At 36.6% G+C, this 13,697-nt stretch overlaps 1 protein-coding gene across 1 annotated transcript; it reads right to left on the reverse strand.

Moving 5' to 3' along the window:
- On the reverse strand, window positions 8,454-9,491 carry LOC109831299 (putative nuclease HARBI1). The gene has a single exon (XM_020398630.1). The coding sequence runs from the start codon at window positions 9,489-9,491 to the stop codon at window positions 8,454-8,456; it is 1,038 nt and encodes a 345-aa protein (XP_020254219.1).

A 13,697-nucleotide genomic window follows, 5' to 3' on the forward strand; every position in this document is an offset into this window, starting at 1 on the left:
GGATCGTGCTGTCAAGTCACGATCGCCACGATCCAATGTCTTAGCTGGGAAGCACGAGGCTCTGTCAGCAGACGCGTGGCTCATCTCTCGTCAGATCCGGTTCCGCCTACAAAAGGAAGGGTTTCGCCTGCAAATACTGGGCATAACCCCACGAGTCGCGCGAGAATTGGCTCTCAAAAATTAATTTCGCCTTGACGATGCATTCGCCCTCAAAGGTAAAATTACGAACAAAGCCAAAAGAATGACCTTGCTTAAACGGTTGAAACCCACGCCCCAGATGGCTAAGGGTTAGAGCAGAAATCTTAGCATTAAGCCTAAGAGAAACTGTTCGACAACTCATCATACTGAGGAGAATAGTATGGCTAGCCCGATTCAAACGGTAATCGGTAAAGGCACATCAAACCCGTTGATAGCTGAGGGTTTGCTAAAAATCCTAAGAGAAATCGCAGGCACTTGCTTCGCCAACAGTTTCTTCATTCAAAGTGTTCCAGACCACACGCAAGCCAGTTTAGGTCCGAAAACTTTGAAGGGGGTCTTGTAGACGGTAAAAAATACCTCTATGGGTCTACAGGAAATTTGCCTACGAGAAGAGCTCGCACGCCCAGTTCTCTGGCACGGATCTAAACCGCGTAGACGTCGACTGTACTCAAGTCCAGGTTCGCCTAACGGTCGACTCGCCAGCACGAGTTAGGGTCGATCAGGATGGCGGAAATTCGCTCTTCGCTCAACTCGCCTGCCCGAGTTCGGAGTCGAATCCGCCAGCAAGCCCCAAAACCGTCAGTACAGCTGGGTATCCACTACCCCACGTGCTGAGGTGGGCCTTCCCACCTCTCTCGACCCAAAGGGAGAGAGAGCACAGTACCCCAGGGCCGTCAAAACGGCCGCCCACAGTGCGCACAGCGCGAAGGAGCTGGACAGGTGTCGAGTCAACCTGAGCATTCATAAATGCGACTCACCTCGGCTGTCTGAGTCTGGAGCTGGGTCCGCCGGCACTCGGCAAGCTGGCTAGACTCACTCGAGTACTGTACACCTACTTCACCGCCTCTCCTGACCGGAAAGGAGAAAGCGTCGTGCTCAAAGCACGCCGGGCGGTCACGCACAGTACTGGTGATCGGACAGACGCCTCATCGATCTGCGGACTCATAAATGCGGTTCATTAATGCCGGTCAAATCCACTCGGATAGTAGTCGTTTGTTGCCTCACATACAAGAATGGGCCTTCCCATCGTAGGTGACAGGACATAAAGCACAATCCCTGGAATGACCGATCATGGTTTCGAGGAACAGCTAGACGTCTCTGAAGAAGATGTGGTCACATCCCACAATTCAAGGAGGAGTCAAGTTGTCCTTCTCCCGTTTAAAAGCCTCTTCCGGCACACTGGAGAGGAGGCCGCAAAACTTAGGAAAAAGAGTTGAGACCAAGCTCTCTGCACAACTTTCTTTGCATTGCAGCACTACTGCTTAGTTCCGAGCTCCGATCGCCGGCGAACTAAACAGACCCGAACTCTCTCAAGTTGAGCTTCTACTGCGAACTGAAGCTCTCCAGCAACCTCATTCGAACGGTCCAAGGGAAGCAGACTCGACACGAGCATCGAGCGAAGCATCCTGTAGCCACCTAAAAGTCCCCACACAAAACAAAGAGGGCCTTCCCTCTGCTTCTGTTGTAACTATTTGATCATTAGTTTGTAATAAGCCTTCTTATAAATACAAACGAAACTCCCTCTTCCGGGAAATCAAATATTCACCCTACACCAAGTTATCTTTTTGTACTAATCCAATTTTTGATTTTTGTATCTTGCTTGCATATATACATTATGGATTTGAACAATGCATCTTGTTTAGGTTATGCCATCAATATTGCTCCCAGATTAGATAATTTTCCTTATGCCCAATGGTGTGTTAGATTTAAACTTTTTGTTCAATCTAAACACTTTGATTTATAGAAAATTAAAGATGATGCTTATATTGTGCCCACTACGGAGAAATCCAAGTGGAATAAAAATGATCATCGCATGTTTACAATGAACAATATTTTGTTAGAATATTTGCTAAATGCTCTTGATTCATCTATGTCTAACAAGTTTGTTCATTTTGATAGTGCTTACACCTTATGGAAATTTCTTGAAGCACATCAAGGGGACTTGGAGGCGATCCGACAAGTTTTGGAGGATCCGGCTTCAAGTTCATATGGAGCATCATGCACATGTCCACTAGGCGATAGCCCTAGTGAGGTTTGCGAGTTCGAAACCACTAATGATTTATCTAGTGATGAACTTGCTTGTGCTAGTGAAAATTTATTGCATGCCTTTAACAAATTGTAAAATAATTTTATTAATTTAAAAAGCAAGCATGAAGATTTAAAATCCGATCATGAGAAGTTAGCTTCCAAATTTGATATCATTTCTCAAGAAAGTATTGCTCTTCAAGAAAACAATGATATGTTAAATTTGGAAAATAAAAATTTGAAATTGGATATTGCTAACTTGACTCATGACAAAAATAATACCATGTTAGAAGTAGAGAACATACAAAATGATACTGCTTCCTTTATAAATGACTATTTATGTTCTACTTCTAAAAATGCATATGTGCCTAAAAATGAAGACTTGATTCTTATGAAAAAATACATTTCATCTTTAGACTCAACTTTAAAAATATGCTTTGATAATCATAAGAGGCTTATGGATATGTGTGCCAAGTCTAAGTTATCATCTACTCATCATGCACACATATATAGCAAAGTTTATAAGTGTTTAATTTGCGACCGTAAAGGCCATTTAGCTAAATTTTGCTATGATGCACACAAACATAAAAATATCAATGCTTCTTGTGCATCTCATGTAGCTTCTTCATCACATGTACACACACATGCACCCATTATTCATCATAAGTATGCTCATGTGTATAGATGTGATCATTGTGATCGTTTTGGTCATTTGGCCGAATATTGTTTTGATTTGAAAAAGAAATCTCATTTGCCAAATGCTTCTAGTAGATCACATGCTTTTAAATGTGATGTTTGTGGTAGGTTTGGACATCTTGCTAAATTTTGTTTTGATATACAAAAAGTTTCTAAGTTGCAATATGTTCCAAATAGACCATTGTTTAAGAATGTTTCTCATTTGCAAAATAATTTTAAAAGAAAATCTTTATTTGCAAATGATTCTCGTGCACGAGCTAATGGTCCACAAAAACAAATGGATCTCTTTCATTGCACGTATTGCAATCGGAAGGGTCATTTGAATGAATATTGCTTTGACCGTGTTAGTGCACCATATGTGTCCAAGAGGGTTCATAACCCTAGGGCTTTGAGCTTAAATGATAGGGGTCATGTCCCTAAATCTTTTGGTACCAAGAGTTCTTAGGTACCAAAACAAATTTGATTTTTTAAACCAAGAATTTTAATGTTCTTATTTTTTCCTTTTCTTGGTTTTGAAATTTATGTTTTAAAATCTTTTTGTTATGAAAACAATTTTCCTTTATTAAATCTTTTGTTTTCATGATTATTGGTTTTGATTTTAAATGAGAGGTTTATAGTTATATACCCTCCGGGTTTATTGGGTGTTTATTCCCAAATTATGTTTACCGGATGCTAGAATGATTATATGGGTTGGAACAAGCTTAAGAGCTTGATATATTGTTGCCTCTCTTAAAATTCTTTTGTTAAAGATTTTGTTTTTGATTTGTTGCTTTGAATTCATTATATTTCACTTATATGATGATATTTATATGTTTGTGCTTATGGATCATCTATTCGTGCCTTATAATGTATTCTATGAGTGGTTTGATCAAGTTATACAAAGAAATTTTTTTTTGATCAAACATTGTTTTTATGGATCTCATTTGATTTATGATTTCACTTGAGTGATTTGTTTTCATTTGAAAACTTTTTGCATGATTCTCATGTTTCTCTTCTTTTGATTTCATAAATCTACCTCTACAAATGGTTTTTATATTCTTTGATATGAGACACTATTTTTTACTTTGATATATTTATATATGTTCTCATTTGTCTTTATTTATGTGAGTTGTGTTTAGCATATTTTCCATCTATGCTTGCTCACATATGTTTGCCATGATCTTCATTTCATACATTCATGAGGTATTTTGATAGGGGAAGCAATCCCTATACCTTTCTATGTGTTATACTCACCCATGTTTATTTGTAGGGGGAGCTTTCGCTCTCTTCTTTCTTTTGTCCCCTTTTTGATGTTGTCAAAGGGGGAGAAATATTGTGAGTATATTCCTTCTTGTTTATATGCATGATATATTATACTTTGTATATTCATTTCCTTTCATGCATATATCCTTTTTGTAAATTATTTATCATCATCAAAAAAGGGGAGATTGTTGGCCTTCTTGTTTTGATGATGTTTAACAAACAATTTACCACTAATGTTGTTTGTCTAGTATTTGTATTTTCGTATTTATTCTAGGCAAACAACGAGTTGGAGGATGGATTGGAACTTTGCGCTTCAACGACGATATCAAATGAGGTTTGGCAGAATTGTGGAGTGAAGCCTACGTAATTCAAAGTTAAAGATCAAGTTCAAGCTTCATCCGCAAGTACCCAAGTCGGCTTATTGAAGATCAAGATCTAGCTTGGCGTAATCTCAGTTTAGATTTATATATTTAGTGCTGTTAGATACTCTAAGCTCAACATATCATATACCACACACATTATTGTTTTCTGTTATAATATATATAGTTATATATATATTTTTTAATAGTATATATATATATGATATATATATATATATATAATATTATATATATATATATACACAGTTTTGGTCTATGATATATATATAGTTAGTATATATACATACCATGTGTTTTTTGAGTTTTTCTATTGTATTTTTATAAAAACATTGTATTCTTAGTTTTTGGACTTAACAATTCATATACTTTTTATTAAGTCTAATTATATTTAGATTGCTGCAAAGTTTTAAGAGTACATGGTTAGCCTAAATGTCAAAATTTCACATGTTCTACATTTTCGTGTTTTGGACTACTTCTTTACAAAATTGATGATTTCTTCACAAATGCGGGAAATGCAATTTGGAAAATTCTTTTAACATGTTCATTTAACATATTTATATACATTCCCAAAGCTGTTCATAATTTTTGGACTTCATTTGTTTTTTTAACAATTTCCAAAAGTCCAAAAAATTTTGTTTCAAACCTGTTTTTTCTATTAGTGTCAGTTCGCGGTTGACCGTCACGGTCGACCGCCGCGTCGACCGCCCCAAGAGTCTGAACTCAGAAGCTATTTTTGCTGGCTCTACGGCGTCTTATCGAGTGCTAAGTCCAGAGAGTTTCGCGCTGCGTGACCTGCCGCGGACCGTCGACTCGACTCGTCGCGTTGTCCAGAGCTTTTTTCCTGTTTCTGATTGCTCGCGGTCGACCGCCGCGGTCGACCGCCGCTCTGTCAGATCAGTCCCAACGACTAGTTTCCAGAGCCGTTGCAGTGTGGTTTTTTGGTCTTTTTCTTGGCTTTCTCTTGGCTTTGGGGTTTGTATAAATACCCCCTTTTACCTTCAGCTCTAAAAATAAAAGAGAATGTTTTAAAGAGTTTTAAAAAGAGTTTAAGCTTGTTTTAAGCTTGTTTAAGGGTTTGGTTTATGAAGAAAGTTTTACAAGCTTGAGGAGATTATCAATTGTATTTTGGGCATTCAATCCATCTCTCTCTCTTGTCATCTAGAGAAGTTTTTCTAAACTCAACTCTAGCTTTTATTTATAATTATTTGTTGATTATCATTTCTATTAAAGCTAGTTTTATATTGAGTTTAGAATTGATTTTATCTCATTGTTAAACACACCCACTTGAGCTTATTGTATTTGCATACATAGTATATTAGGGTTGTGAGAGATTGTAACTTTGAGTTATGCTTAATTGAGTTATCCCCTTGTATGAGAGAACAAATCATTTATTGTTACATTGTGAGATTGTAAGGTTTTCGGTGAGCTAGAAAACCGAGTGTGTTGTGAAGTTTTCGGTGAACTAGAAAACCGAGTGTGAGGAGTGAACGTTGTTCGGTGAGCGTTAAAAACCGACACTGTGAGGTGTAAACGTTATTCGGGTGAGCGTAGAAAACCCGGTTGTGATAGTGGATTTCTCCCCGGGAGTGGGGAGCGAAGACGTAGGACGGAAGGTCCGAACTCCGTGATCATATCGTGTGTTTGAGTTTGCTTTGGCGCACTTAATCTTATGTTTATATTTCTTGTCGCCATTGTCCATAGCTCATTATTTATATCATCCACTATCTAGTTCATTTTGTTTACTCTTGTATTAGTTTATATATTCTTGCATATATATTTCATCATATAGGATATATCTCATTGTTTACATTGCTTATCCTAGCTCATATATCTTGTTGTATTTCATACTTGCTAGGATAACTTGTTAATTATTTTTAATTAGCATAAAATCGGATTAGATTAGCATAAGACCCTAATCATCCCCCTCTAGGGTCTAACAAAAACTATCACATATAATACAATATACATGTCTAATTAAAGAGAATCGAAATACTGAATTACACTGAAGCGTACCTGAATCCAAAACCATGATTAATTTCTTGATTTGTGCGGTATAACGTTCCATGATCTGCACGTTTCTTCAAGAGAGTTCCCTTCAGTTTCTGTATCTCTCTCTATTCTCTCTTTGAGGATGGGATATCAAAAGATAGGGATGAATTGAACGTGTGACCTGGGGACCATAACCACTATTTATAGAGATAACTCAAAACAATTATCCAATTGATATTTTCTATTTTAACCCATCATTAAAATAGAAATTACCCCGACAACTACACATTAAAGGCTCACATCCTTATCTGATACATTTTAAAACTCATATCTAGATCATTTTAAATTGAGTTTATCTTTATTTAACAGTTTATAATGGATAATAATTTCACATATTAGCCCAATGTTGGATTAAGGATCCAACAATCTCCACTTTGGCTATATGTGCAACCTCATAGTTATGCATTGCACCAAATAACCATACGAGCTCAACTTTATTGTTATTACTAAAATGTATCTTTATCCAATCTCATCCATCAATCATACCAACATAGGATCAAAGCGGTCTTCGCTACATCTATCGTAACTAGACCCATCAATGGTCACGTATGTCAATACAACCGGATGACATGGATCATAATGTGGATGTGTAGCATGGAAATGTCATCCAATGTGATCTTAACATGCTTATTTCCAACTGGTAGTTAATTTATCATGAGTTCAATATTTATGAACTTTGACATTCTCATTCATGTACATGGGTCCATCATAGTTAAACTTGTCTCCCTTCCGTATCGTTGTCGTTATAGGTAGACTTACTTTCATCCTAAACCCAAGTTATATCAGAAACTTCAGTTTGTTGTTACATATATATAATAGGCATTAGACGTCTGAAACTAGCTACTTCTAAAAGGTGTAGTTAATTTATCTCATAAACAAAAACAAAGAAAAAACTAGGCAAAGTCTATGTTTTGTATGTCGTAGAATCCCAACAATTTTCAAAACTATAAGCGCGAAGACATGAAATTTTGTCTTGGAAGTAATTTACATGTTTGAGAAAAAGAATATGTAAGTGGCTAAATGTAATTTTTGTTATATTTTTATTGAGATTTAATTTTTCTTGTAAAAACATGGGACTTGGACTTCTAATCCTAGTCTCATCTAATCCCAATCCTAGCCTAAGTCCTAGTCCCAGTCCCAGTCCCATCGTGAACTAAATCACCGCCTATGGATCAAGTGGATTCATGGTGCGTACTTAAAAAGGCTTAATGTCTGGGAGGTGCAAGCAAAAAATCAATGACTCTTGGATGTGGAAAGTACTCTTGTAATTTGCTTAACATTATGGGGCTCGACTGATGCTTGTTTAAGCAAATTCAACAGAGCTGGGTCGTGAATATATGATAAATTTACTATTTCTAGAGCTTATTTTGATTTACCACAAGCTACTCACCCTGTTGATCGGCGTAATATTTCTGTCCCTAAGGGCATCTCCAACCCTTTGCCTCAAAATGGTGCAAATTTTGCACCAAAATGGTGCAAAAGTCACATCTAACAGTAATTCATCTCCAACCCATTGCACCATTTTTTGCACCAAAAAGGAATATTCTCAGTATCTTTCTTTTTATCTACTTTTATATGATTATTTTTTATTCCCTATATTTTTAACTATTTCAACAATTAACCCCACATATCAAATTTTATTTTTTCACATATTTTCCAAACAAAATGATTTATTATTTAAAAATTAAACTAATAAAATAATAAAATATTATTTTATTAATTAAAATAACTTGATTGCTAAAATATTATATTTTTATTATTGATATTACCAAAATATTACATTCAAGAACACAACAGGAAATAAAATACAAGGAAATAATTAAACATTAACAACAATGTAAAAATTACAAATTTAGTATGCACTTAACTATCTGAAATAGTGTATTCCTCCCATAAATGATCTATCAATGCATTACGAAGCGCAATATGGGCATCTTTATCCTTGATTTTTCCGTAACGTGCAATAAATTGAGTAAATCTTGTAGTTTCATCTGCTACCATATCAACTTCTGGTGTTGGTGCTTCCCTCACTTCTTGAATTGGTGCATAAAGATCACGTTCATCCTCGATTATCATATTGTGCATAATAATGCATGCAGTCATTATGTCATGTAATACATGTTTTTTCCAAAAACGTGCTGATCCTGCCACGATTGCAAATCGTGATTGGAGAACTCCGAACGCACGTTCTACATCTTTTCTACATGCTTCCTGTTTCATGGCAAAATATTTTTTCTTCCTACCTTGTGGCTGTTGGATTGTTTGTACAATAGTAGCCCATTTCGGATATATACCATCAGCTAAATAATAACCCATATTATACTCTTTTCCTTGAATAACATAGTGAGCGGGAGGAGCAATACCTTGAGCTAGGTTAGAGAAAAGATTAGATGACTCCAGCACATTGATATCATTATTGGTGCCTGGCATACCAAAATATGCGTGCCATATCCAAAGATCATAATCTGCCACAGCTTCGAGGATAATAGTTGGTGACCCACTACGTCCTGTGTATTGCCCAGACCATGCTGTTGGACAATTTTTCCATTTCCAATGCATACAATCAAGACTTCCTAACATTCCTGGAAAACCACGTTTTTTTCCAATATAGAGTAGCCTAGCAATATCGTTAGCGTTAGGTGTTCGTAGATACCGCTCTGCGAATATTTCCACCATAGCACGACAAAATTTTGTCATACTTTCAATTGCTGTTGACTCACCTATTTTAACGTATTCGTCCGTAGCATCAGCTGGTAGACCGTATGCCAACATGCGAAAAACAGCTGTTACTTTCTGTAACGGTGATAATCCCATTCTACCAAGTCCATCACTTCGTTGTTGGAAGTAATAGTCATGATCTTTCACTGCATCAACAATACGAAGGAACAAACTTCTTGACATCCGATATCGACGACGAAACATATCTTCTCCAAAACGTGGATTATCGGCAAAGTAATCTATGACCAAATTCTGATGCGCATTTTCTCGATCGCGGTTGATCACTGCATGACCAGGAGTGTGGTCTTGGATTCATCGAGGGAGATGGGGTTAAGCCCATAGATGAGGTCACTGACAGCGGCAACCCAACCCTTATTTGGAGACGTAGTCCCAATGTCGGTTCAATGTGGTAGAAACAAGCTGGACTAGTGACACTCGTGTGGAGCATCGACCTAGATATATTTATATATCATTATGTAGCATTTGCTACTACCCCTTCTCTATGATGACGATGCTCTTATGATACAGCTGGCTAGGCTGAGTTTTACTCTTAATAAGTCCAACGCGTGTATTGTGGGGGGTATTAAATAAACAGCTGTAGTACCCTTTGAGGACTTACCTACGTGAGAGGAACCGTGATGGCCGCGGTTAGGGGGGGCTGGGCTAACCCCTAGAAACTCTCATGAGTCGGTTTATTGTGAGCATGGCCTTTAACGCTCAACCCGCTTTGCTCAATAGATGAAGCGTATTGTGTGTGTTTTCATCAATACCTGATTAAAGGGGCCTAATTCAAGGCCTAGTCCATTATGTCCCTCAGGTGGCGATGAACTCACTAAGGAAAGGTTCAAAGCCGAAAGCTACCTCTCCCGAATTCACGATACGAAAGGTTGCCCAACCTATATTTGATTTATGATTTCTTGATTTATTTATTGATTTCTGAGTCTTCAGTCAATATTGCCTTTTGGGGGGGACTGTTAGATATTTTGTTAAGAAAAGACAATTTTGCCTTCATGAATAGTAATAAAATTTTTATAATTAAACCATGTCTTAATTAGCAATTATTTATATGTGTAACGGCTATATAATTATGGGGAACGTTACTTGCTAGGCAAATTAAATGCTTGCAGGAAATAATTTAAAGTTTCTATATACTGTTAAGGAACAAAAACTCATTGAGTGAACCGATTCAAGTTTTCTTGGATTAGTTGGTGTCTAAGGCAAGGTTTAAGGGTTGCGTAACGCGCTCTGCAAGGAACGAGGTACTTAATTGATCTTTGATCAACCTCTATTACTATCCTTACCTGGCTAACTACCCGGGTAAAACTTTAATCTTTTCACTTTAGGAGTTTTTGGTTTGGAATAAGAGGACCGGAATTATGAGAATAATTCATATGCATTTATTTAATTACGCTTCTTGCATCATATATTGCCTAATGATAAATGATCAATATATGAGCGAACCAAATCAAAGAGGTGCATCTTTTAAAATTCTATTTTATATGGTGAATTATATTATTCAAATGTAAAGTTCATCATTTTTATTGCATTTTGATGAATATTGCAATAAATGCTCATATATCTTTTTAGATAACTTGCATTTTTTACATGATTAATTACAAGGTTTTATGCAAGAATGCACTTGTAAAATTTAAAGCACGTATGTACAAATATTATTATTATTATTATTTGTATAAGAGGTGGTACTAGAAAATGGCAACATAAATTTGGAAGGTCTCCTTTGTAGACAACCAATTTAAATTTGGAAGGTCTCATTTGTAGGCAACCGATTTAAATTTGGACGGTCTCCTTTGTAGGCAACCAATTTGTAACCTCTTATAATAGAAGAATTTTAAAAATTTTATGCATTTGAATTATGAAGTATGAAATATATTTTAAGATACGAAAATATATTTTAAGATACGAAATCCTATTATGCTCTGCATGTATCTATTATTAATTTCATTCATGTATGTGCATATGCATAACTGCAGAATTTTTAGTTCCACATTAGTTTGAAATGTTCAGATATTAAGGTCAATCTCTTCAGACATAGACTATGATCTTTTATGATCATAGATCATGACCTAATGTCAATTTCAAACAATATGATGGACTAATTACAAAATAAGAACTTGATAAATAAATACAACGCCTGCTAGGCAAAGTTATGATTCTAGACTTTGTAAAGTCTGTGAAAAGAATCTTGATGACCCTTTGACTAAGGGATTATCCAGGAGTGTGGTTCTGGATTCATCGAGGGAGATGGGGTTAAGCCCATAGATGAGGTCACTGACAGCGGCAACCCAACCCTTATTTGGAGACGTAGTCCCAATGTCGGTTCAATGTGGTAGAAACAAGCTGGACAAGTGACTCTCGTGTGGAGCATCGACCTAGATATATTTATATATCATTATGTAGCATTTGCTACTACCCCTTCTCTATGATGACGATGCTCTTATGATACAGCTGGCTAGGCTGAGTTTTACTCTTAATAAGTCCAATGCGTGTATTGTGGGGGGTATTAAATAAACAGCTGTAGTACCCTTTGAGGACTTACCTACGTGAGAGGAACCGTGATGGCCGCGGTTAGGGGGGGCTGGGCTAACCCCTAGAAACTCTCATGAGTCAGTTTATTGTGAGCATGACCTTTAACGCTCAACCCGCTTTGCTCAATAGATGAAGCGTATTGTGTGTGTTTTCATCAATACCTGATTAAAGGGGCCTAATTCAAGGCCTAGTCCATTATGTCCCTCAGGTGGCGAGTGCGACGCCAAATATAGAGTCGCGCTGTTCATCCCCGTCAAAATGCGGCAACAAATGCCGCTCGATTGGAGCTCCCACGCAGCGGCATTTTCCCTTTTCGCCTCAAAATGCCGCTGCGTTGGAGATGGTCTAAACATACGATTATTCTTTGGTTGATGGTCTTGAGACGTCTGTTAGATATTTTAACTCACTAAGGAAAGGTTCAAAGCCGAAAGCTACCTCTCCCGAATTCACGATACGAAAGGTTGCCCAACCTATATTTGTTTTATGATTTCTTGATTTATTTATTGATTTCTGAGTCTTCAGTCAATATTGCCTTTTGGGGGGGACTGTTAGATATTTTGTTAACAAAAGGCAATTTTGCCTTCATGAATTATAATAAATTTGTAATTAAAACATGCAATTAAAATATGTGTAATGGATATATAATTATGGGGAACGTTACAAAATTTATGACGAACGTTACAGAATTAATTACGGGTTTTGTAACGTCTTTTCCAACCCTATATATATATCCGTATGTTGAGCTCAAAATGATAAGAAGAAAAATATACAACAAGTTTCTCTTGTTTTTCTTCTCTCCCCTACATATTATTTTCATCTACATTTTAGTTTTTTATGGGCAACTTCATTCATCTGAGCTGAAGCTCTGCACTCTCGCCCGAGTGTAGAGGCCGGCCGTTTCCGGGGGTTTTTACCGCTAGGGGGAGGGAACCATCTGCGCCAGGGCGATAGGCGGGTTCTCAATCTTCTAGGGCAGTGTTTACACGACTGCTCCCGTCAGGCCTGTTTCTCTAATTTATATTATCTATCTTTGATGTATTATTTATTTAATTTCCGGGTTTAAATTCATGCTATAATCTTTATTTATTTGATAAATTCCCAACAATCTAGAAGATTGAGAAGTTTATAGCTTTTGATTTAAATCCGAAAAATATATACTTCTTTCTGTTTACATAGAGAATCATTTTCCTTGTTCATTAAAAATCTGTTTACTGTTCACTGAGAAAACTATTTCGTTACTGTTCATTAAAAATATTTCTGCTAATTAATTTTAATTACAATTAACCAGAGGTCTTCTTTTGTAAGAGTATGAACTCTGGACATTGAATATATCTTTATCGTTGTTCAGTATGTTAATATTAACCATCAGGACACCAATGCAATAAGTATAGTCATGCACTAGTTACACCATAATTCTGATTTTTTTTAACTATATACTCAAAGTATTATTATGGTTTTTTGTATCAGTATTGTGCTGGAGAAAAGTTAATTTCTCTGCGTCATCTTTATAGCCTTGTATAGGATTCTAAATGTAGACCCTTCTATGGTTGTTTTGTTAAACAAGATTAAGTCAACACTCCCGATAAGCAAGTCTACATTTAACAAATCTTTAGCCCTCTGACTTGTAGGATTATGCAGAACAAATGTCTCCACGAGGAAATTTGATTGGTATCCAATGATATGATGTATTACTCTATAATTAGTTCATGAGAAACTTCACTGACATAACATTCAGTTATCTCATGTTTGATGAGATTCATATGGATTTGATTTTTGTTGGATATGTTTATTTTAAGGGATGAAGGTGAATGATAATTACATGTGCCATGTGCACCTTCTGCA

This window comes from Asparagus officinalis, chromosome 2, assembly GCF_001876935.1.
Source record: "Asparagus officinalis chromosome 2, Aspof.V1, whole genome shotgun sequence".
NCBI lineage: Eukaryota > Viridiplantae > Streptophyta > Magnoliopsida > Asparagales > Asparagaceae > Asparagus > Asparagus officinalis.

Coding starts and splice junctions, on each gene's coding strand:
- LOC109831299 (XM_020398630.1), bottom strand. CDS start 9,491: ATGTCAAGAAGTTTGTTCCTTCGTATTGTTGATGCAGTGAAAGATCAT.